The sequence below is a fragment of the Phlebotomus papatasi genome, chromosome 2, assembly GCF_024763615.1.
Source record: "Phlebotomus papatasi isolate M1 chromosome 2, Ppap_2.1, whole genome shotgun sequence".
NCBI lineage: Eukaryota > Metazoa > Arthropoda > Insecta > Diptera > Psychodidae > Phlebotomus > Phlebotomus papatasi.
In genome coordinates, this window is record NC_077223.1 from 28,887,449 (window position 1) to 28,914,131 (window position 26,683).

The 26,683-nt window shown below is 34.5% G+C and overlaps 1 protein-coding gene across 19 annotated transcripts in view; it reads left to right on the forward strand.

The window, feature by feature from the left end:
- Positions 1-26,683, forward strand: part of LOC129803334 (disco-interacting protein 2) — a 146,091-nt gene that overhangs the window by 103,972 nt on the left and 15,436 nt on the right. For 4 of the 19 annotated variants that reach the window (XM_055849805.1, XM_055849794.1, XM_055849796.1 and 1 more), the window contains 9 exons: positions 967-1,236; positions 5,228-5,536; positions 11,593-11,721; positions 12,011-12,395; positions 15,836-16,330; positions 16,400-16,557; positions 20,520-21,320; positions 23,308-23,886; positions 23,955-24,077. In XM_055849805.1, coding sequence (XP_055705780.1) covers positions 967-1,236; positions 5,228-5,536; positions 11,593-11,721; positions 12,011-12,395; positions 15,836-16,330; positions 16,400-16,557; positions 20,520-21,320; positions 23,308-23,886; positions 23,955-24,077 — 3,249 coding nt within the window. The remainder of the gene's footprint in view (positions 1-966; positions 1,237-5,227; positions 5,537-11,592; positions 11,722-12,010; positions 12,396-15,835; positions 16,331-16,399; positions 16,558-20,519; positions 21,321-23,307; positions 23,887-23,954; positions 24,078-26,683) is intronic. The other 15 variants (XM_055849808.1, XM_055849809.1, XM_055849803.1 and 12 more) reach the window with 9 other exon arrangements.

The following is a 26,683-nucleotide window of genomic DNA, read 5'->3' on the forward strand; positions in this document are numbered from 1 at the left end:
ATGGTTTTCGTTCCAGTTCTAATATTCTCAAAATTTGATCAATAAGGGCGTTTTAGTAAGATCTCGTAATATGTCATGTATGTATCATCGCCTACAATCCGATTTGTTTACATTAAGAATCTCACCTAAAATAAGCTGATCTAAGCTTATCACTAATTTTTCCCTTGAAGTCTGAATTCTTAATGTAAGAAACATAAAACAAGAGAACTATAAAAATTATGCTAAAATTCTCATCTTTCAATTTAAAGAAGATGTACCGCCTTATGCATAAAATTGGTTGAAAAGTTTACTTTTATGTCCTGGAATCATTGTACAATATTTATTCAAATAATTACTTGAGCCAATACAAAAATGTAAATAAAAACTAAAAAAAACTTGAAAATTCATAGCAATTAGCCACAATTTGTAAGCACATTCTGGTGCTAAATTTTTAACTAAAGGGACGTGGCTTAGCTTGCAATTCTACACAAAATATAATGTTTGTAATTCTCTCTGTTATTTCAATATTCTGCAATGCTATAAAAAAATTGTTCAACAGTTACATTTGGTTTTACAGTGGAAATAAAAAAAAATCAATTAGTATAAGAGGAGAAAAAAATGAGTGAATTATGCGTTTTATTTTCTTCGGAAGAATTCCCAGAACTTACCTTTCTTCGTCTATTAACAATTTAATCAATAGTCATTAGATGGTTTAAAGCTAAATGGATTTATGGGAGAAATGATGATGAGTATAAGATAATTATTTAGAAAAGTTGTATTTTTTTAAAGTATCTATGGTAATTTTGATAAAATGAAGAGAAATATACCTCTCAACATCTCTCATTTAAATTGACATTAACATATGTGATTGATAATTGTGGTGGTAGTAAAATGATCCCAAAAATATCTTTGTCTCTTCCTCAAAATTGCTGCCAATGTATCTAATGTGAATCACATACAATGTCGGATTCATAATGCAAAAAAAAGGTGATGGGTATTACAATCTGCAACAAAAGCCACCACCCCCAATTCCATGTGGTGGCAGCTCAATGGGACCTATTGTCTCAATGGACGGTTACAGCTATGTAGATGAGGTACACTCTATCCAATCCAGCCACCACCATCATCATCATTCATCGTCGTCGTCCCATGGACAGCAAAAATCATCAGGTGGTGGCTCATCTGGGCATCATCATCAAAATCGCACGAGACGTACTCAAAGGCGTGTCACGCACAATGAGAAACGATACCATTCAGGTTATTACGCGTTCCACCACGAGGGTGTTTTGTGTGTCCTTCTATTTGAGTGTTGTTATTGATGATTGCTGCTTTATAGTAGTTAGTAGGCAGAAAGATATCCTAGTTCCATATGAATGATAAGTTTAAAGGGAGATAGTGCTAAAAGATACTTTGCAAGAAATTACAGTTGTTTAAATTAAACATTAAAGTTTTTTTTTAATGGCGCTGGCACATCTTTTCAATTGTGAAATTCAATCGATTGAAATTTTACCTCTTACTCTTTTAAATTGAAATCAGATGTAGCTGTCCTTTTCTGTCAAATTAAAATTGGAATTTCAAATTCTTTTTCAATTTCAATTTTCATTTGAAAGAAAGGGACGGCTACATCTGATTTCAATTTGAAAGAGTAAGATGTTCAATTACAATCGATTGAATTTCACTCAATTGAAAAGGTGTGCCAGCGCCATAAGGAATGAGAATTATGATGGAGATATTTCTCAAAAACAAGTCATTTGTTTAATGGAAAATATTTCAGAATCACTCACTTATAATTGGATTTCAAACTTTATGGCGCTGGCACACCTTTTAGGTCAAGAAAATTTTATGAAATCGAAATTCACATCCTTTCTTCCTAAAATTGTTCGCGTAAGTCTATCTTACTCCTTCGCACTCTTCCTCTTCTTTTGAACATCACACCAAATTTAATTTAGTTCAATAGAATTTTGATTGGAAAAGAATGACATGGACATATACAATACGTTGAAAGAGAAAAAGATGTGAATTTTAATTTTACGAAATTTTCTTGATCTAAAAGGTGTGCCAGAGTTATTATATAACATTAAAATTTATAAAATGGAATTATAGTACTATGCCAATGAAAAATAAAAAGAGAAAATTTTCTGAACATTTTTTTTAGTACATGTCTGTTCTTATGTGCTTCTGCGTTATCGACTTTTCTTTTTGTTGGTTCTTGTCCTAACTCTCTGATGGTTTTGGAACGCAACGAGGTCTGCAAAAAATATTTGTACAAAAGTAGCTAACAAAAAGAAAAGTCGATTACGTAGAATCACGTTAGAGAAGACATGTTCTAAAATAAAAATTTTGAACAGAAAGATTCTTATTTCTTTTTTTCATTGGAATAGGATCATTACTTCTCTAATTCATGTATACATTTGATGACGAGCTTAGATTAATTTGAATGTCGTCTAAAAATTAACAGTAGACTGATCCATTTATATTTATCTGAGGTCAAAATTACTATAATAACTACATAATACTAAGTAATTGATAAAAATTCGACAATAATCTTATTATAATCAGAAATTTTAGCCTGGAACGAATCCAATTATCTCATACAACATACCATTTCTCCCTTATCGAAGACACTTTTCCGTATTCTCAACTGATAAGCTAAATTATCTTTAAAGTACACGTAAAGTAACTAGTCAACATTTTCTAGACTTTCTCGGATCAGTCTGCTAATTGTATGTCATTTATTCACAGAATGTATACAATATATAGAGGTTACCTGAAACTTGAACATTTCAAATTTGAACGACAGTTGAATTTCAATTGTAAAATTTGAGGTTATGTAAAGAAAGTACAGTAGACTCTCTCAAATTTGGGCATTCGGGACCGAAATGTCACCCGAATTAGAGTGAAATTCGGGCGTCAAACTCTTTGAAATGCAACGATTTTTTGTTCATCTGCATACACATATTCAGTTTACATACTCAGATTTATTGTAAATTTCATGAAAATCCCTTAATAATGCAAAATCACATCATAACTAAGACAAAATATGGCAAATTTAAGGATATTTGCTTCATTCGATAAAATCATAATCAAACTTGAAAAATGTCAACAAACTTTTTTCGAATTTAACTGCTGACCGAATTAAAAAGTAGCCTGATCTTAAAAGAGCCGTATTAGCGAGAGTCTACTGTAAGTATTCGTGTCATTATAAAGTAATCTTTGCTGTTTCCTAAATATTGTATTATCGTGTAAACTGAAAATACAATGCATCACGGAGGCATTAGGGGTATATTGAGTTAATGTGGAATTATTTCCAGGGGCTTAAAATTTGACATAAAATTTAAATGATTTTTATTCTCAAGAACATATGAGGTAACTGTACAAAACTTCGGCCAACTTACAATTTCGGCCACTTCTGTTATTCCTCAAATATCTATTAATTTTTAGTTTTCGCATAATTTAGCAATTATACAATACGTAAAGAAACAAAAAATGTCGCTTCGACGAACAGGATGACGTGAAAAAGACTTTGACGGAATTTCGAAAGGGCAAGGAACTATGGGAAACAAGGTGGCCGAAATATTACACAAAGCTATGTCTATATTTCTATTCATTTTAAAATGTATTAAGAATGATTTTAGAGAAAACAAAGACGATAAACTATCTGGAAGGCTCCAAGTAACACTACTTAAAAATAAGTAACAAAAAAAATCAGTTTGTATTAAAAATATTACATTTCAAACTCAAGACTTTGGCGCTTGCATGCAACTAGGCCGAAATTTGGTACTCTTACCCTAAACTTGTTCCTTGACTCTTCTAGAATTTTACTATTAACAAAACGTATTGAACGCTTAGTGACTTTCCGTCTTAGCTTAACATTTCCAATGAGATTGAAACTGTTGTCAATTCGAGGTATTCGCTGCAATATTCTGTCGGAGATGGCATGATCTGATGACTGGCTATAGGTATATGGTATCAGTATCAGATCTCAGGGGTTCAGGAACTGTATCAAACTGTATCACTCTAATTTTTTTTTTAACAAAATCACTTTAGAATATCACAACATGATTCTTCCTGCAAAAAGTCTAAAAAAAATGCCTCAATGAAACATTTTTCCTCTAGTACCATTGGGACGCAAGTTTTTTTTTGGATTTAAAGTGCTATTAGTTCAAAGTATTTATAAAAGCTCTAATATTCGTCAATCAAAATCAATCATTGTTAAAAACTCACAGTTTTTCTGAATTTTGTTCATTCGCTTTTTTGTTGAACGAATGGAGCGAATGTATTCATTGTATCCTAAGATGTTATGTTTTGTGAAATTTACAAAACAAAACTGCATGTTAATTTATACATCAAAAGAGACACACTAAATTTTCCAAGCTTCACTGACTTAATATGCATAATTGAAAGTAAATCAATCGATTAACCTTGAATATGATAATGTATGGAAGATTTCTATTGATAAAATGCCCTTGAGAGAAACAATTTAAATATCTTTATAGAGGAGCAATATCACTTTCTCTCTAGCCTATCTCCCTTTAATAGGATTAGCATGTGATTTGATTTATTTGCTAGGTGAGAGTGTTGAAAACACAATTGAAGACACATCACTTGGACTTTACCTGTGTGGATGTTTTTTTTTTTTTCTTCTTGCTGAAAATTAATAAATTTATCCGTTGGATGATTTTGATCACACATGATTCCAAAGCTCTCTGGGCTGTTTGTGCCTTTTCCATCACAATTCTCCTGATGCGTGTATTTGGACTCTTTTTTTCTGAATGCATTTCACGCTTTTTCGGAATTGATTACAAGGTCCAGCTGATGTCTAACGCCAAATCATACACAGTGATCTCATGATGAAAATGCCCGATTGAAAACACACAGAAGAGATTGTTGGGTGAAAGAAAACGCCACTCGAGGGGAAATTACCTTTTATAACTGTTTTATGTATTTAAGTGTCTAACCCAGAGTGATTAATACAAAAGAATGGCTTTCTTAGGCAATATGTGTTAGATGGAAAATTACAGAGTAATAGCCCTTAATATTTCATTAATGATATAGATTTATGTTTTTTTTTGATTATGTTTTTGTGGTTTTCACTAGTATTTTTGTTTAAAAAAAATTCTGTGTGAAATTTTCTTTTTGCATGGCAATGAAAACACGTGAAAATTAAACACAATAAATCAACTTGGGGCTATATGATGAATTTAACGGCAATGAAAAATAAAATTGAATGAAAACATAAACTAAACAGTGACGGATAAGAAAAGTCCAGAGAAGACTGTGGAGGAATCAAAGCCCAATTTTCGCGGATGCAGTCCATATAAATCGTCACAGTATCATGATGTGGGTGTGACTGAGGGTGACATGAGGCCACAGCAGATACTAGCTCAAATAGCTCAGAATATCAAAAGTAGAACGACAAATGTGCCATCGACAAGAGACTCACCCAGTGCCAGTGGGCAGAATCAGCAGCACCAGAAGAAGCCACAGCAGACAGAACCTGGCAACGATGCCAGGAAAAATCGACGTCTGGGGCGACAAGAAAGTCGCTATACGAGCGGTAAAGAGATTCCATGATAGCTAATCTAACTAGAAAATTACTCATCAATTAATAACCCTGCGCGAAGATTATAAAATGCAACATAATAATGACTTTGCATGCTAATTAAATTATTATATAAGCCCAATGCACAGTCAATCTCCAAGGGAATGGAATTTTCAATCAAAGACCAACACATTCTCTTTATAATCATTTACTAAGAAATTAGTAAATTAAGGATCAGAGATCAGGGCATCTGTTTCAAAATTTGATGAGAATTGTCCTCAGAATCCTTCTCAAAATATTAAAACAGAAAGTATTTGAAGAAATGGAAAAGACTTCTCTGAAAAATGAAATCTGACAATGCATCTATGTCGGCAGAAATTACTTACCGGTTCATAACCGATTGGATTCGGTTAAGTCTTATCAGAAATTCCAAGACCTTTCCAATGAGCCTAAACATTATAGCATTTGGATAACAAATACGCTTTCTAGAACCTTTTTAACCTTTGACCTTGAAAAACTCTTATAAGAAATTATTAAACCGTATTTTCGTATATGAACGCGTTTTTGAACAGTCCTAAAAAACTATAACTCAAAATCGAAGGATTATTAATACTGCTCTCTCTGTGGAGTCCGAGCAGTAAAATTATTTAAATTGCACTAGTTTAATTACCATTAAATGGGTTTTCACACTTTAGTGCATCTTATCTTGCAGATACAATAAATTAAGTATGATGAGCAAGGAAAAAAATTCTTAATAAACTTTCTTGAGTCGTGTTACGTAATGGATAATTCTTAATACAAAGTTTATGTTTGGCAGCTTTAATCAATTGCATAGACATAGATTACTTTAAGAAATTGTGTTTCTGTCTTTCAACGTTTATTCGGAGAAGAACCTGACCTAGAATTGAAACTTTGGCCCATGAAAAAAACTGAAGTACAGATCATTAAATTTGAATTGCAAATTGTTACTGACTTCTACATTCACTACTTTCAATCCGTGAATAATTAGAAACGGACAAGTATCATAACATCTAAGGCTCTAGTATACGTAACCAAAAGGAAAAAAATGTTTGGAGCTATATAGAGCTATAAAATTTGGGTTCTTCTAGACCTCGTGGATAATTATAAAGCAGAATAACTTTCAAATCTTAAGATAATTTATTTGTCCAAGCATCTTAGCCAAACCTTAAAATACTTTTAAAGTTTTAAAAATGGGAAACATTTTTTTTTAAGTCCTAACTCCTTCGGTACCGCAACATATGCGACAAGTCAATCTCACGATATTTGATCAAAAATATCTTAGCTCGGAAATCATCGACAGCATTGATTTTGTATCGGTTATAAACAATTTAAAAAAAAAAAAATGTTGTTCCCAGATTAACTTTATTTTTGTTTGGCTACCCAGAGTCCCTAAAGTGGGTACAGAATCTGTTTCCTAGTTCATCATGAAGAATTCATTTGGTTCGCTTGGGTTCGCACGGAGCATGGACACTTTTCCTACTCATATTCGATCAGTATTTTTTGTCAGTAAAAAATAAAGATGTGAAAAAGCAAGGGGAAAGTGGGGCACCTTTGAAATGAGGATTTTTCACCTATTTTTAAATAAAATTGAGCCTTATCGTGATATAATTTAGCTGTACTAACAGATTGAGAAGCTAAATTACATTATTATATGGCTCAGTTCCACTTAAACATACACAGAAAAAATATTTTGTAAAAATATTTGTGAATTCCTATGGGGGAGTTACGAAATGCTCGTTAATCGTATAACCCACAAACGTGTTCGTAAAAGTTTGTACTTTTTTCACAAACATTGTTCGTAACATGATCATTTGACGAGCACTTTTTTGTGATTTTACAAACATCTGTTCGTAAATGTTCGTAAACACACAAAAAATTCAATTCAATTGAATTCAATTTATTTAAAAACCACTACAAACAGGGTACAACCCTCTTACAAATGCGTGGCAAGCAAATATAGAAAATAAAGGATTTTAAGAAAAAAAAAATAAGAAAAAAAAGAGCAAAAGAAAAGATAGAAAATCAAAGAATTAAGAATGAAAAAAAAAAATGTCACTGGTGAAGCCCAGTCTGGAAGTGCCTCTGGATTCCCCGTGGTGCCGTACGAGCCTCACGAGGAAGAGAGTTATATAGTGAAACTCCCCTGACGAATAACGTTTTATAAAATGTGTCCTGCTCCGCCCTTGGCACAATGAACCCCCGAACCCTCGCCGAACCCCCCCTCATCAAAAGGGAAGCCAGGTATTCCGGGGATCCCGTCGATATTAGGCGGTGCAGGTAAACAAGGGCACGCATCTGAAGGAAGGATGGCAAGTCGCATCCGACAAACACGTCCCTATGCAGAGTAATGTGATCACGGGGACCGAGAGCACAAATGTACCTTATGCAGTTATTAAAGGCAACTATCAGTCTATGGATCGTCTCACTATCCGCCAAAAAGAACAGCTCAGCTCCATAAGAGAAAAAAGGGAGAAGCAGCGCTCGTGAGAGGAGCAGGCGAGTGCCATAGGGGGTGATGTCCCGGTAGCGTCGAAGGGTGTATAGGGAGTAATTAACTTTACGGCAAATTGAAGTAGCATGATCAGACCAAGACAGTGTTTTATTAAAAACAATCCCAAGGTTTTTCACCTGATCAGCATATGGAATGATTTGTCCGTGAAGGACTAAGGGATAGTAAGGAATGGTGGAAGACCTTTTAGAAATGATCAAGGCTTGTAATTTTTTAGGATTCAAGAGAAGTCCGTTGGTGGACGACCAGTGCTCAATCTTAGACAGATTTAAATTCAGAAGTTCAAAGGCTTGTGAGGGGTTTGAGGTTTGTAAAAATGTTTGTAAAATTTTGTCATTTGTTCGTAAATGTTTGTATTCCTGTCGAACATTTTACGAACATTTACGAACAAATGAAAAAATTTTACGAACATTTTTTTGTGTGTTTACGAACATTTACGAACAAATGATTGTAAAAGTACAAAATATGTTCGTCAAATGCTCATGTTACGAACAATGTTTGTGAAAAAATACAAACTTTTATGAACTTGTTTGTAAGGTTATACGATGCTTTAAATTTTTAGTCTATTTTCCTATTCTATTTGCTTAAATATTTTAAGCAAACAAACATGAGAAAACATAGCAAGCACGTAGTATAAACAAACATGTTTGGTTGATAAAATATTATTTTGTCCTAATAAAAATCGATATATTCAATAAAATATTCAATTTGACCGGTGAATATTTCAAAATTAATCACAAATCACTCTAAACTAAATTATGTTTGGTTGAGTGACAAATAACCTCATTTTTTTTATTGTTAATATATTTAGTTTTTAAAAGTTTTCGAACCCTCTTTAAGTTATTTACTTATTCTATAGGATTTTTACTGAACAATTTTTTTTTTAAATACTGAACAAAATGTCTCAAACATAGATCGTTTGCATAGAATTTGAGATATAATTAAGAGCTACTATCATCTGTGCCTTTTTTGTGAATATACGAAATCCTTAGGATAATGAAGTTCTTCTTTTGTGAAAAGTTCTCAGGCTCTACCATACATTTAAACTATTTTATTTATTGATTTGTTTTTGTCCTCTTCAAGAGTTTTAGGGAAATAATTTAATTGAAGGAGAAATAATTTGATATACTTCCGATTTCAATGATTTTTCACAATAATTCAATATAGGTTTTATGAAGAAATATAAACGTTACGCATTATGCGTTTTATTTGAGATTTTAATTATGAATTAAGTGATTTTGTGTGGATCATTTCTAAATTTTACATTAAAAAATATTGCCATACCTTCCTCAACTTTGAGCCAGTAAAAAGGTCTTAAAAAGTGACCCTGATCTTTCATTGGGCAATTGAAGTTAATAAAATATCGTTTCTGGTCAATTGCATTTTGTGTTGGTCTTTAATTTTAATCCATCTCTTGAATCTACCTCAAGAATGAATGATTCTCCTTGAATATTTATCAAGTTTTTTTAATATGACAAATTATTCGGTCAGTGAGTAGCACGTGATAAAATTTTTTGGTAAACTGTGTTTTATGGCAGCTATAAAAGAATTTTAATAAACGAAAAATAAATGAACATAAGAAATTTCGTAAGGTTCATATAAAAGTTATATTGCCATGATAATGTTTTTCTTTCGGAATTTCCCTTACATGTTTAGGGAGAGAGAAAGTCATGTGAGACTTTTCCTCCCGGAAAGAGCGACTCAAAACTCATTAAAACTATATTAAAAGAAAATGTGTGCTTAAGATTTATTTTGACATTCATAATGAAACTTTAGAAGACACATAAGTGAAAATATAAAATTGCAATTGTGAAAGATTAAACTTGGAGCTCATTTAAGTGAATGATGACATAGAAATTGTCTTATTTTGATTGATGTGAAAAAATGGGTAAATGAGGAATTAAAAAAATGCAATAAAATGTCAATGCAATTGTGCATGGAAAAATAGCTGAGATTGGGTGGAAAAGAATAAAGAAAAATAAGAAGTGGGCAAGAGTAATGAGGACACACGAAGCACGATCTTATAAAAGTTTGAAGATAAAATGAAAGCAATATTGAAAATGAGTGTTTGTCTCACTGCAAAAAAAAAGAGTTTCGAGGAAGCGCACGAGTGATTCTTTTGACGTAAGATTTTCCCTGGTCAGAGTTGCATAGGAATTTTTTTTTTCAATTTTAGGATGGGATAGGGTAAATTAATCTAATTCAAAACCTGATACAAATGGAAATTTTTCGCTACTCCAAATGGAAACGTCACTGTTTTCATGATAAATACAGTGCTAAATTACTATATTTATATATTTTCTATACCACAGTTTCATTATTTAGTTAATTTTGCTCCAAATAAAGCGAAAATTGATGCATATTCACAAATTTTAATTTGTTAATTTCTCAGAAAAATTAAAAGTGCTCCTTTTCACTATTGAATTTTTTATCGATCAACTATGTTTTCCAATGAAAAGCACAATAAAGTGACTGTTGTTTATTCCTTTTGTTTAACATTTATGTCATATTTCTGGCTAATTTTAGTTAAATTAAGTGCTAATCTTTGTTGTTAACGGTACGTGAAGTTTTCAAAGGAAATAATTAGCTATTTCGTGAATAAAAAGAGTTTTTCTGAAGTGTCTGCAAATGCTTCAATTGGAAACCCTGGAAATATGATTATTTTGGAAAGATTTTTCTATTGTTTTAGATGGAAAAGGAGAAAAGACCAGGAATAAGAATAAATCCTGCACTCAAGAGCAACTGAACACGGTTTTGGAAGCCTTTCGTCGCGGTTTTAGTTACACTTGTCTCCAATTAGAAACTTCCGTTGTCTCCATTTGGATTAATTTGTTTCCAATTGAAGCATTTTACGCTCGCGTATTTTTCTTGCATTTAAAAAGTTTTCAAATTATATTTAAAGAATTTTCACTAAACAGTAACATTCTAGAAGAATCAAGGAACAAATTTATATAATTCTCTTCAGAAAAAATATGAACATAATGTATTGAATCTTCTGTCAAAGTTAAAGCATCTGGAAATGGTTTTGAATTAGGACATTTACCCTATATTCGTTTTATGCATGAAAGTGTTCTCACTGTGGAAATTTGTCTTGTTATTTTTTATTTACTCATGTGTTTTCTAATAAAATTGTTGATTTTTTTAATGTTTCTTGTAAGTTGGTCACATTTTAGAGTCGCTCTTGCACATTATTTTACTCTTCTTTTTTTTTGTTGGAAAATGTGGAAGAAAATGGTAAAATAAATGCAATTATTAGCTTGTATTGTAATGTTTTAATTTAATTTATTCCAATATTTAAACTTTTGTACAGACTTTGTAAAAAGGAAATAAGCAAATTTTACTCCATATAAATATGTGTACAAAATGCCAAAATCACAAAACATTCCCCAAATAATTGCGTTAGAATCCTAATTTAATTCACATTTATTTTTTGTTTTAATTTAATTTTTGATGTAACAATAATTTTGCTCATTCATTCATTGTTTTTTTACACCAATCACATAACTCATTCATTGTTTTGATCATTAAACTCATTCCGCAGAAGTGAGACAAGAGGCCGTTCAGCAAGCTCTGGCCGCACTAAAAAATCGACCAAAGCCTAGCTTACCAATGCCATCAAAACGCAGTTCTGTGCTTAATCGTAGTCCCGATCGTGACAATGATGATTCAGGTAAAAATGATCATTTATTCATGATCCTCCTCACGTGAGATGCTTATCACTGTGTCTTCGAATTTCTTTTATTTTTTACCATTAATTTTTTTCCTTTTATGCCAAAAGATCACGTTTAATGTCCATTTTACTATTTTTATTTCTGTCTTATGATATATTACGACAAACGATCACATCTTGATTGTGAAAAATTTTGTACTTAAGAGAAGAAAAAAAAAACTATGTACTGCGAAAGATCATCTAATTGGGTCTTTTGTTTTCCCTTTTATGTTTGGTATGCAAAACACAGAATCATCATCGGAGGAGGGAAGTATTCCGGAGGAGAGGATTTCAACACCAGAACGTGATGGGTACAATCTTCCACGTGATCATGTTGGTGGAAATATTCCAAGGGAACCAGCTAAACTTCCCACACAGCATCAATCGAGTCGCGAAGTTAGTCGCGATCATCATAAGACATCATCTCATATTTCTGAGAGACGACCACAGAATTTACCATCACAGCCACCACTCTCGGATACTTCGAGTGCAGGATCGCCGCCAGCTAGTGTTCACAGGACGCAGAAGAATTCCTACGATATGACAGATATCTCAGACTTTCAGATACGCCCTTATGCTGCACCAGACATCACACAATTCAACAATACACGACGTGGTGCGGATCGCGTCACAAGGTTAGTGTACATCTTAATTTTGATATTGCAAGATTTCTCTGATGAACTTATTTAATAGGATTGGTATATTCTCATAAAACAGTGAAAGATATTGATAAGAAGTTCAGTAGGGGAATGCTCTCAGGCTTCGTAAAAACTTTGGCTTCGAACACTTCATATTTTTTCATATTTCTTTAGTAAATCTGACCTATTTTTTCAGAAAATGTATGACTTAAGACTAGCTATTAAAATATACATTATGATTTAAAAAAAAAGGGGGTAGGAAAGCATCCCATTCGTGACTTCGATACTACAGGGTGGCTGAAAAAAATGCAACAAACTAAAGCGCTATATTATTCTCATTTTTTGTTCAACATTTTTGAAATAAAGAAAAAATGGTAGTAAATACATCAAAATTTTAGAATATTATGGGTTTTGTTCAATACGATCTTATTTTGACTTAATTATGGTCTTAAGTCTGTCGGAAGTGCTATCTATCGCAGTTTGCACGACTGTCAGCCTTCTGAAAGTCCTGCTATTCACGAGGAAGGGCTGCCTTCAGATCATCGACACTTTGCTACTTTTTAGTCCTAACCTTTACCAACAAAATGCCTCCTTTGGAGAAGTCAAACGATTTTGCATCGAAGAATTGTGGAGGCCTTTATTTTCCCAAAATGAAATGCGAAACGTTTTTGTAAGCTTAATCTTATTCGGAGCGTGATTTCTGCTACGTTGTCGAGTCTTGTTCGAACTTCCACTACTTCTTACTAAAACTTTTGTTTGTCCACGACTCCAACACTCTTCAGGACAATTTCCAGAAACACATTGGCATTCGTTTTGACCGTATAGCCTAAAAGCCCCAGTGGAAAGCGATAATTTGTCTTCAAGGAAGTCCAGACCTTCATATAAAGGGGTCCTTGACTTCCGGTGCGCATTCGATCGTCTAAATTATCGTATGATTATTCCTTCAGATAGACACAATCATTTTGTTTACACATCAATTGCTCAATTGAAAGTTTTTCTTATCAGGAAAAAATGACATTCTGGAACTGACCATGAACGTGCAAGCGAATTTACTCCTTTGTCGATCGAGCATAACTTTTTTCTAAGTATCGATGAAATCTCGTCCTTTTCAGGACTTTTAAGGCTTCATATAGAGGTCCTTTAACAATATTTATCTCATGCTTATTTGCGATCTATGCGTCTCAGAGATCGTTTGTTTGCAGATGTGACGCAGATTTTGTTCAATTTGCTTCTTCACTTTAAGAACGATGACTAGCGATGAAGCAATTTTTGTAGACCTCCACCAAAGCATTTTAAAATGCTACTAGTATCCCTGTACCAAGTTATGTTTCGAAAAGGGGAAAGTCTAATTACATTCCGCTTTTAAAGAACCCTAACGATAGCTGCTTCCGCATTTCCTGCTAAATATAGCGACATTAAATCGTTACGTTTGAGTTCCATTACGGTTTAAAAAAGTTTTACAAAATATTATCAAAAAATGCTTTTGTAGGCTTTTAGCCAATAAAATGAACTACCACTATGCAAAATATGAAACCGCTGTCACCAGCGGTTTGATAACTATGCGCTCTGAAATTTGTTGCATTTTTTTCAGACACCCTGTAACCTCAAAAGTAATTCCGCATAATTTACCATTTACCGGTTCATAATCGATTTCTTGAACAGATTAAATCTCTCAAAAGATCTCCCAAAATAGCTTAGGAGTAATACAATCGATTTTCTAATATAAATTAGTTATCGGGTATGAACCGATTAATTAAGGGTTTCCAACCGATTGAAAACAGTTCGTTCTTATCGGAAATTCCAAGACCTTTCCAACGAGCCCAAATATGATACTATTAGGATGATAAATACGCTCCCTAGTGCCTTTTTGACTTCGTTTTTGATTTTTCAAAACCAGTATTAGCAATGATTCAACAGTATTCTCGTATGTGAACTTATGTGTAACTCGTAAATATGTATAGCTGAGATGCTTCGGAATGCTTGCAAGCAAGTCGGGGTGCATTACAACTCGGAATGCGTGCGAGTTGAATTTTAGGGGTAAAGAGTTCTATAGAACCAATTTTACCCGTTTCTTCCGGCTAGAGCAGTTTACTGTACACGATGTGGTATTTAAATAGACATTTCTAAATCACCCAAGATGATCAAATTCTGACAATTAGAACCGGAGCTAAATTAAACCGATTCATAAGTCACAAAAGATCTCACTAAATAGTAATAAGAGTAATAAAATTGATTTTCTTGAACAAAAATTACTTATCGGTTCATTACCGGTTAACAATCGATTTGAACAAATTTATAAATCACTCAAAATATAGCCCAAAAGATCTTATGAGTAATATAATTGAATTTTGCATAAAAAAAATAGTTATTATCAGTTATAAACCAGTTTATTACAGGGAAAGATAATAAAAGTCAATTTTAATAAATTCGATCATGAAGTGATGCGAATGCGGGATCCATAAAGTGATGTAAATTTTTGTCAAAATGCTCCATTTGACCATTTAATATATTAGGTATTTTTTTAATTTTTTTTTTTGATTGATAAAACGCAATAATTTGTGACTCAAAAATTCTATGTCATTATCTCTAACGTCTCTAACCGCTAAGGTTATCGATTCTTAACCCATTCAGTCAGTGTACTAGAAATACTTAAGATAGAATGTTCATATTTTGGAAACAGTTTCTTACAGATTAAAAATGATTTTTTTTTTGAAAAGAAAAAAATGTTATCTGTTATGGGGGGGCTGGGAGCCGCTGTTAAACACACGTCTTAACGGTCACTGAATTTAAATTCTTCACATTAATTAATTACAAACTATTGATTTAGAGAGTAACTATCCAAGAACACAAATTGGAAATCAGAATTCAAATCAGGAAAGAGGATGAAGGCTAATTTTAAGAAATTCGACTGGATATCGAATTTGTCGTCCGCCATTTTGAGCAAAAATTTTGCATGACTTTCCGCGAAGCGAGAAAAGAATAGAAAAATGTATTTCCATTTCTGTCGGAATATTTTTCCCAAGTAATTGAAAGGACAAAGTAACTAAAATTCCTTTCCCGACAGAAATTGGAATATCAATTGCCCAGGAATAAATTATCTGAAATTACTGAATTTGCGTATGATGTATAATACCATGGTAAGGAGTGGGTAAAGATATTGCAAACTATCTTTTTCTTAGCGTTTAGCCATAACTTTAAAGTTGCCTTCAGACTACAAGTTAGGTCAGTTCTCAAAGGCCTCAAAAAAAAAAAAACTAACAAATTAATGTGTTTGACGGAACTTAAACATCATTCACTCTTAATATCCAAGCCTAAGTCAAGAATTTCCAACAAATCTTGCTTCATAGAAATTAGAGAAATTAAGCCAAATGGCTAGATCGGAAACCCGTATAAGTACTCTCCAATAATGAGAACTTATTTGCTCAAATCATTTTCAGTAGGTATGTGAACGTGTCCAGTACAGAACCTGGTGACACGAGCACAGCGGGAAGGTGGAAAGTGTCAGCGAAGATTCAGCAACTCCTAAATACCCTCAAACGACCCAAGAGGCGCCCTCTTCCTGAATTTTACGAGGACAACGACATTGAATTGGAAATAGCGGCCAATCCTAAAGATCCCAATGCTCCGAAGCCTGAAGGTAGCACAATGACACCCGTGCAGGGTGAACAGCTCGTGGTGATGTCGGGCTTATCGAGAACCATTGAGGCTGCTCTTCAGCGATATGGTGTAAATTCACCCAAGACACCAATGGCCACAGTCCTCGATCCCAATGGAAAGATGACAACGACTTTGACGTATGGGAAGTTGATGTCACGCGCCCAGAAGATAGCTTATGCACTCTCCACCAAGATCTTCAATAAAGGCTCCGAGCAGATTACGCTCAAGCCAGGAGATCGAGTCGCTCTTGTCTATCCAAACAGTGATCCTCTCAAGTGAGCATGATATTCTGGCAGCGTGAAATTGAAGAAAAGATTATGTTGATTTTCTCTATCTTTCTGCAGCTTCATCACAGCCTGGTACGGATGCATGTTCAGAGGCCTCGTTCCACTGCCAATCGAGCTGCCTCTGTCGAGTTCGGATTCACCGCCTCAGCAAGTGGGCTTCCTGTTGAGTTCATGCGGTGTCCAGATCGCCCTCACGTCCGAGGCGTGTCTCAAAGGTAAGTCCTATCCTTCTTAAATTTCCTTTTCTCTCTTAGAAAAATCTTTTCGGAAAACATTCAAGAACTACTTAAAATATTGTGCATTCAAATATTTTTCAACAAAATTATGACACCTTCTGCATATTACATCTTAAATAACTTGAGAAATTCTAGAATGCTAATTTTATGCGGATATTATTTCGGAGAGGCGTTCTCACGAGATGTAAAAACATTAAATAACGATCTTTTTACTATCTCACTGATATTCTATTATAATGGAAGAGAAAAATACTTAAAATTATATAGTTTAAAACTGGCAAATTATAATGTTCTATAGATCAAAATTAGGCTATTAACAAGAAGTATTTAAATTATCAGATTTGTTTCTGACCTGAATTTTCAGTTTAAGAAAGAGTTTCCTGTTCTCTTTTTAAATAAATCTTCATCAATTTATCAATGTAATAGTAATGTTTTTCAAAAGTCTCGAAATATGATTTTAGGATGTTTTGATCAGTTTAGTTAGAGTGTTCTTCCATTCAATGAAAAATTGAGATATAATGAGATACCAGTGAAAGAGGGGAACAGCGTCTCAAGTTTTGCGAGGTGCTCGAACTCGTGAATTAAATCTCAAATGTGCTTCCACATAATTGACCGTTTATCAGTTCATAACCGATTTGAACCGATTTATAAATCACTCGAAAGATCGCCCGAAATAACTTAGAAGCAATACAATTGAATTTCGGATAAAAATTACTTATCGATATAATAGGTGTTCCAGAAATCACGCAAGATCTTGAGCGGCATATTTCTGAAATAAAGGTCCCCAACGTATAACAAAAATACTACGTGACAATTTATAGATTAGTAGAGTTACACACGGCTCTTCTTTATCCGGCTGACGTGGGGACAAAATTACATTTAGGTTTTTTGAATGATCAACGGGTTTTATATTTTGTGCTGTGTGAATTTATTTTCTGTCTGACAAAGAACAAGATAATTTTCTTGTGGTGTGCTTATGTTTCATTGGTTTCATTTTTCATCACAATTATGTATTAAAAACTTCGATACAATGATAATGATACTTTAATTCACACTGGACAAACTTCATGTTTAGTAAAAATAATTTTGAATACACCAACCGCCAGTGTTTGGCAGCTGTCACCCGGATAACGAATCACCGGATAACGAAGAGCCGTGTGTATTAAAAATCCATCACTAAATGACAGGGCAACGCTTTTTTGTTTTTAAAAAATGTTTCAAAAATAGGGTAAGTGTGCCAAATTCCGGCCACCTTTTTTGTTCCTCAAATTTTCATGAATTTTTAGTTTTTACATACTCCAGAGATTATACAATGCAAATGAATAACAAAAAATGTAGCTTCGTCAAACGAGATGACGTGAAAAAGGCATTGGAAGAATTCCTGAAAGGCAAGGAACTATGAGAATGAAGGTGGCCGAAATAGGGCACCAAAGCTATGTCTACATTTTTATTCATTTTAAAATGTATTAAGAATGATTTTAAAGTAAATAAAGACGATAAACTTTCTACAAGGTTCTAAGCAACACTCCTTAAGTTGAAGGACTGAAAAAAAATCAATTAGGGGAAAGTTCCCATGCTTGATACTGTAAAATGATTTCCGAAGTTTGTGATTATTTTCTGAGTATCACACAGACCGAAGCGATTCCTCCAATATGACAAAAAAATGTCTCACTTATTAGGTTCATAATCCCACCTCAAATAGTTCCTGAAAAATCTTAGATTTTCTTCAAGAAGAAAATGGAAATTCAGTGGCGATTTTTATACAAGTTGGGTCCGGGGCCTTCCTGTATAATAATTGATTCGACAATTGAGACAGAACTCTAATCTATCTGCTTAAATCGTTTGTAAGACTGGTTATTAGTTTTAAAATCGCTTTTAGGTAATTTTTCTAATCCATGTTTTTATATCATTAGGGCACTAGCGAAAACCATTTTTTCGCTTTGAGTCCACGAAAATGTCACTCTGCAACCTTAAAATTCAGGCAACAGGGTTGAAGGCTATGTCAATTGTCGATAAAATTGGAGGATTACAATAAGTGTAATTATGAAAGAATCACATATAATGATATAGTTGCTACATTTAAATTATCATTGATGGACCCTTCTTAGAATATAGGATGGACACAAGTAGAATTTATGAATTTGTCAGCACCATCAAAAGCAGTGTCCCCAAGTAAAAATATTTTTACATAAATATTAATACTTATGAACCCTCTATATGCCTATGATAGTAGTTTTCCTGAACAGCGACATTAATTAAGAAAAAAACTTATGAAATATAATGTATCGAAATTACAGTTTTGGACCTATTTTTAATTTTTGCTTCCTGAAACTAGGGAAAAAGAGCTGGGATCCTAATTTTTTTTAGAAAATGTGTGGCTTAGGACCAGCTATTAAAATATATTGCTGTGAGTCGTAATTATTGATTAACGTAGGAAAAAATAGTTATTATCAAGCTTGGATCGTATCAAGCATGGTCACTTTCCCCTACTATTAAAGATATTACATTTTAAACTTGAGACTTTGGCGCTTGCATGCAACTATCCCGAAATTTGGCATACTTACCCTAATGAAATATTTTGGTTCGAGAATTGGTCAGAAAATTGACTTCAACTTCGTCAACTATGAAGAGTCTAATTCAAAAATTCACAGAACTGAATCAATTGGGGAGGAAGGGGGGGGGGGGGCTAAATACGCTTACCATCCAAAAACAAACCCTTAAAATTATTAAAAGTATCGTACCAGTGTATTATCTGAAAATAAAGCTGACCAAGCGTTACTGCTACTGGCGCTCTATATCGCGAATTAATAACCGAGTTTATGAAGCCTAAATTGAAGGATTTGTTAATTAATAATTAATTAATTATGAATTTATTAATATTGAGGACATGTGGCTTTAGCATGATAGTGCGACATGTTATATAGCCTATGAAATAATGCAATTTCTGCATAAGACATTTCCTGATTGTGATTTTCTCTATTGGTGATCGGAATTGGTCCCTTAGTAGATCATGTAATTTTAGACCAATACATTTTTTTTATTCGGTTATTCGAAGTCACAAGCCTAAGTCAAGAGGCCTACATCCATCTGTGTGCATTAAAAGAGGACTTTTAACACAGAATTTTCGAAATTTCGCCACATTTGTCCAAAAAGGTCATGATAACTTTAGACGAAAGGATTCATATGCCAGCAGAGCTATGGAGGTTAATATTACTGGATGTGATATTTAATACATAAACCCTATCTTATGCACTTTATTTTTCAGTTTAGAAAAAATGTAATTGAGAAAAAAATTTGCTTTTATTTCATTTAAATCTTCCGTAATTTATGGGACACCATATATAACCGGTTCATAATGCCCTAAACATACTTATGACTTAAGCCGAGAGACGAATTACCATAATAATTATAATCAAAATACTGATCATGTTGCATTTCCATATCAATTTCTGACAAGTCCGCCTCAAATTAAAGGTCTTGTAAAGCGCTACAACTTTCTGAAACACGTGAACTTCGTAGGACTAACGCTAGGGGCGCCACAGTCGAAAAATCAATTTTCATATTGCATAAGCTCAATTATCTCGACCTTCCTCAACCGATTTTGATGATTACTTCGGCATAATTGTAGAGAACATTTATATGTATAATGTCATCCAAACTTAATTTATAATCAATATTTTAATTTTAGTCAGTTCGTTTTTATACAACATTAACTTTGTGATTCATAGAATAATCTAGAAGTCTCGAATAATACCGTTAAGACAATTGCTGATTCAAGCGACGTTATATAGAAAACATTTTTATTTTACATGATATATTACCTGAAAAAGGTTGCAAATTAGAATTCAGGTGGTGGTCAATGAAAATCAATTGAAGAACTGATCATAATGAGACCTGGTATTCCAATTCTTGACTCCTTCTGTTCTCTACATAACTTCCAGGACTCCCAAAGTCCACGACGGGAGAGATTGCGAAGCTTAAGGGATGGCCAAGGCTTCACTGGTTTGTCACTGAGCACTTGCCAAAACCACCCAAGGATTTTAACATCAACAACATCCGAATCAATGAGGATGCTCTGGCATATATTGAGTATACCAGTGACAAAGAGGGCAGTGTTATGGGTGTTACAGTGAGCCGTCAAGCCATGATTAATCACATTCGCGCCCTCACGATGGCCTGTCACTACACTGAAGGCGAAACTGTGGTGTGTGTATTGGACTTCAAGCGTGAAGTTGGACTCTGGCATAGTGTTCTCACATCTGTGCTCAATGGCATGCACGTCCTCTTCATCCCGTATGCCCTCATGAAGCTACGTCCATCATCGTGGATGCAACTCATTACCAAATATCGCGCATCGTGTTGCTTGGTGAAGAGTCGCGATTTGCATTGGGGCCTTCTGGCTACCAAGGATCACAAAGACATCTCACTGTCATCTCTGCGAATGCTTCTGGTGGCCGATGGAGCCAATCCGTGGTCACTTTCGAGTTGCGATCAATTCTTGAGTGTATTCCAGTCGAAGGGGCTACGACCCGATGCCATTTGTCCATGCGCCAGCAGCTCAGAGGCTTTTACGGTGTCCCTGCGAAGACCTGGACGTGCTCAGGGTGGCTTTAGTCAATCCGCCACTACGGGACGTGGAGTGCTATCAATGGCTGCTCTCTCGCATGGAGTTGTTCGCGTGGATAGCGAGGACTCTCTCACTTCTCTAACGCTGCAGGACTGTGGACAAGTTATGCCAGCCAGTAAGTACAAATTGTTTTTATTTTACTTTTTTAAATACTCAAAACGGGATGGATTTGAGAGAAAACAAAGACGATAAACTGCTTTTCAATGTTTTCTAAGTGAAACTACTGAAAAGGAAGTAACAAAAAACTTCTAATTTGTATTGAAAATATTGCATTACAATACTTCGCATAATAAAGAGAATCCGTGTTTTGGCGAATCCTTTGGAAAGTTTCTCAATGAGTCGTTTTGGTTTATCGGGTTTCTCGAATCATTTTGCAGGGATTCTCGATAAATCGTTTTCGTTTTTCGAGTTTCGCAAATACTTCTGAAGGTTTATTAATGAATCGTTTTGGTTTCTCGAGTTTTGCGGATCCTTTTGAATGTTCCTATATAAATCGTTTTGGTTTGTCGGGTTTCGCGAACCTTTCTGAAGGTTTCTCAATAAATTGTTTTAGTTTGTCCAGTTTCGCGAATCCTTTTGAATGTTTATAAATAAATCGCTTTGAGTTTTTTGATTTTCGCGAATCCTTCTGAATGTTTCTCAATAAATCGTTTTGGTTGCTCGGGTTTCTCGGATCCTTCTGAAGGCTTCTAAGTAAATCGTTTTTATTTCTCGAGTTTCGTGAACTTTTCTGAATGGTTCTCAATAAATTGTTTTGGTTTCTCGAGTATCGCGGATCCTTTTGAATGTTTCTATATAAAACGTTTTGGTTTGTCGGGTTTCGTGAACCTTCCTGAAGGTTTCTAAGTAAATCGTTTTTATTTCTCGAGTTTCGCGAACCCTTATGAAGGTTTCTCAATAAATCATTTTGATTATTCAATTTTCGCGAACTCTTCAAGGTTTCTGAATAAATCGTTTTGATTTCTAGAGTTTCGCGAACCCTTCTGAAAGTTTCTCAATAAATTGTTTTGATTTTTCGAGTTTCGCGAACCTTTCTCAAGGTTTCTGAATACAACGTTTTCGTTTCTCTGATTTTTCGAATCCTTCTGAAGGTTTTTTTTTCAATAAATCGTTTTTATTTCTCGAGTTTCGCGAACTCTTCTGAAGGATTCTCAATAAATTGTTTTGGTTTGTCCAGTTTCGCTGATCCTTCTGAAGGTTTCTCAATAAATCGTTTTGATTATTCTTGTTTCTCGAATCCTTCTAAAGATTTCTCAATAAATCGTTTTGATTTATTGCTGTCTTGTCAAGATTTCTGAATAAATCGTTATCGTTTCTCGAGTTTCTCGAATCCTTTTGAAGGTTTCTCAATAAATCGTTTTGGTTTCTCAGATTTCGCGAACCCTTCTGAAGGTTTCTAAATGCTAAATCGTTTTGGTTTCTCGGGCTTTTCGAATCCTTCTGAATGTTTCTCAATAAATGGTTTTGGTTGCTCGGGTTTCTCGAATCCTTATCAAGGTGTCTCAATAAATCGTTGTGTTTTCTCGGGTTTCTCGAATCCTTCTGAAGGTTTCTAAATACTAAATCGTTTTGGTTTCTCCGATTTTGCAAGTGCTTTGAAATATTTTTCAATAAATCGTTTTGGTTTTTTGGGTTTCTCAAATCCTTTTCAAGATTTCTCAGTTACAATCTTCTTGGTTTTAGGAAAAAATTTCCCGGATTTCGCAAAATTATTTGAAAATATTTCAGTTTCGAAAATGCTTTTGAAGGTTTCAATTTGTTGTTACCTTAAAAATCTCTTGGACATTTCAAGACCTTTTTTTAAATTTCAGGTACTCTTCTTAGATCTTAGATTTTTTTGTTTTTCGCAAAGTTCTTGGGTTTTGCAAAATTATTTTAAGATTTTTCTAGTTTCGGAATGGTTTTACTTATAGGTTTTTTTCGGTTTTTCATAACAGTTTTTCAAGTTTACAAAGCCTTTAAGACTTTTTACTTTTCGGGAAACATTGTTTGATTTTTTTGAAGTAGCCTTGATTTTTTTTATTCGCGGACAAAAGTGATTTGAAAATTGTACGCCACAAAGCTTAGCGCTTTGTTCATTTAGCTCATTCATTGCCTTTCAGCAACGATGGTGGTAGTACGTTCGGAAGGACCTCCAGTTCTGTGCAAAACAGATCAAGTGGGTGAGATTTGTGTGACATCGGGTGCTTCAGGTACATCCTACTATGGTCTCGATGGTCTCACCAATTCGGCATTCCGTGTGCAACCCCTGCCCGAAGATCCGCCCGAACCCAAAGATCCCTCAGTACCCCAGCCTCCTCCCAAGCCAATCACCGAAGAGCACTACGTACGCAGTGGTTTGCTGGGTTTTCTGGGTCCGGGTGGATTGGTGTTTGTCTGTGGCTCTCGTGATGGCCTGATGACAGTGACGGGCAGGAAACACAATGCAGACGACATTATTGCCACTGTTCTGGCCGTGGAGCCGATGAGGTTCATCTATCGGGGTCGTATTGCCGTGTTCAGCATCAAAGTGTTACGCGATGAACGGGTATGTGTGATTGCGGAACAGAGACCCGACTGTTCCGAAGAAGAGTCATTCCAGTGGATGTCCAGGGTACTTCAGGCCGTGGACTCCATTCATCAAGTTGGCATTTATTGTCTTGCACTCGTGCCACCGAATCACCTGCCAAAAACTCCATTGGGTAACTTTTTATTTCTTTTAAAAAGAAATCTTATTTACAGAATTGATTGTAACTTTTTAACCCTTCAGGAGGAATTCATTTGTGTGAGGCTCGTCGGAGATTCCTGGAGGGATCCCTTCATCCTGCAAATGTTCTCATGTGTCCACACACTTGTGTGACTAATCTCCCAAAACCCAGAGAAATGCATCAAGGTGAGTTTGTCTTTTCAAATTTAAAAATTTATCTTTTCAAGAGATTTTCCAGGAGTATTTTTTTTTCAAAGAAAGTGAAAAACCTAAAAATCTCTTGAAAGAATTATTCCCAATATTTCATCTCCTGATAATATCCCAAAGCCAATGTCAATTTAATTTTAACTAAGAAAATGCCTCATTTTATGCTCGTTCTCTGAGATTTTTTAATTTGTTATTCTAACACAATTTTTTTTTGGAACGGAAATGACTTCTTTACTAACTTTTTTTTGTATTTTGTTGTTAAAGTGTGAGAGCTTATTTTTAGAGTAGTTGTGTTATGTAGAGGGTGAGTCTTGACACTGAATTTCATGGTATTTAAAAGGTGTTTTTTATTAAATAAATTTATAACACTCCAAATATTTCTACCATATTTGTCTTATTTTAACTGCTTAAATTTGATATCATCCAAAAGAAAATTAATCCCTTGACTTTTATTCAATGTGAATTAGACCATAATTTAGTCACACTTGGTGTTTTTAATTTCTATTTTTGCAAATGAAGTTGTATTGAATCTTCTGACTAATTTACGCCCAAAAATTAATGGCCCAAAAAAGCAAATGAGAAGTAAATGGGGTGGCGAAGCATTCCATACTCTGCGAAATGCTCGAACTCATGACAGATGCTGTAACAAAGAAATTCATAACCATAGCTGCAGTTTCTGTAGCTAATATAGATACTTATCAACAATCACAGATTAAAAATGCTACAATAAATGCTCTAATAATATTCAAAAATCCGTCATTCACTAAATCTACGAGATACAGATTTATCGACACTATTGATTCGATAGTATCGAAAAGTTATCATTCCACTCCAGGTCACTATAACTTTCAAATTAATATTCGCACTCGCAGCGCCTCCATATTTTGCACAATGATAGTTCATTTTATTGACTACAAGGCCTCAAAAGTATTTGCGAAATTTTCTTGTAGGGGAAGTAGGCACCGTTAGCACACAGTGAACCTTCAAACGAAGCGAAGTTTCTCTTGATTTACAAAGAGCTAGCTCGTTATTTCTTAACCATAAAATTATTAACCTCATGAGACAAGATGAGAAATGGTAAACCTGCTCTTTGCAAACAAAGAGAAAATTCACATCGCTTGAAGGTTCACTCTGTGCGAACCATGCCTAATTTCCCCTGAATTTTTTTTATCAGTAATGTCCTCTACACACTAGGAGCAATTTCTATAAAAAATGCCTTTTTAAAGAAAATTTCCCCTATCCTTGTAGGCAGACACGTCAGAATTTAAAAAAAAAAAAGACAATTTTTGACGAAAATTCCTTCTAGTATGTAGACACCATAATGGACCTCAAACTTTGTATCGTAATTATCGTATATTTTGCTGGAAAGGTGCAGGCGGCCATCATTAGAGCCCGTTATCACCTAAACCCGATTAAATCTTTCATGTTTTGAAACATAATATCGCGGTCATCCTGGTCTCGTAGAGAAATACTATGGTGAAGACCTAAAAAAAACTTCATGTTTGCTAGACGTCGTCCTTAAAATGAAGAAGTAAATTGAACGAGATCCACGTCATAACTGCTAACAAATGGTCCGTGTGATACATATAACGCGGAGACTACCATGAGACAAAGATTGGAAAAGAATCTCTATGTAAAGCTTTAAAAAATCCTAATAGGACAAGATCCTATCGATGCCCAAAGAAAAGCTATGCTCGATAAATCAAAGGAGTAAGTAGTTTTACTTAAACATTAAACGCCATTTGCTTAACATAATCTTCTTTGATAAGAAAATTGCATCACTGGCATTTTCAACCGCTTATCCGTATTGGGGTTACGGGCTTAGATCATCCAAGTTAGCAGCCCACACCTTTCGATCCTCCGCCATTTCTGGAAAAGGCAAGATCCTGAATTTTATTCAGTCATCTTGTCCTAGGCCTGTCCCGAGGTCAACGCTTTCTTACAATGCAATGGCTTGCATAACTTTCTGGAAAATCTTTCTCTATTCTTGCGCTAAATATGCCTATACTATCGAAGTTGTGATCTCATAATCAACCCGAAGAAGCAACACACTCGATCTCGACAAGTGATTCCTTTAACCGCCCGAAGGTACCTCATCTCGGCAGTTATAGCCGATTCATAGCCAATTGCAATTTGGTTCAGACTTGTCAGTAATTCCAAGACCTTTCCAACGGCCCCAAACATGATCCCATTCGGTTGAGAAATACGCCTTATAAAAAACTTTTTAGCATTTGACCTCAAAAACCCGTTATTAGTAATAGTCAATGATACTTTCGCATAAGGACGAAATGTCCATCTAGGTAATAATCTAACACCGGTGGCAGCCAAAATCCCGAAAGCAAAAAATCTCAAAATCCAAAATCCCGAACGCCAAAATCTCGAAAAGACCGAAATCCCGAAAGCCAAAATCCTGAAATTATATGGAGGTAAATGTTTAGAATAATTTTCTAATGCACAGAAGATTTCACTTTGCCTCCAGCAAACGCGGGTACAATCGTGGGAGTAACTGTGACACTTTTAAGAATTCGGGATTTTGGCTTTCGGAATTTTGGCGTTCGGGATTTTGACCGGGACCTATCTAACAC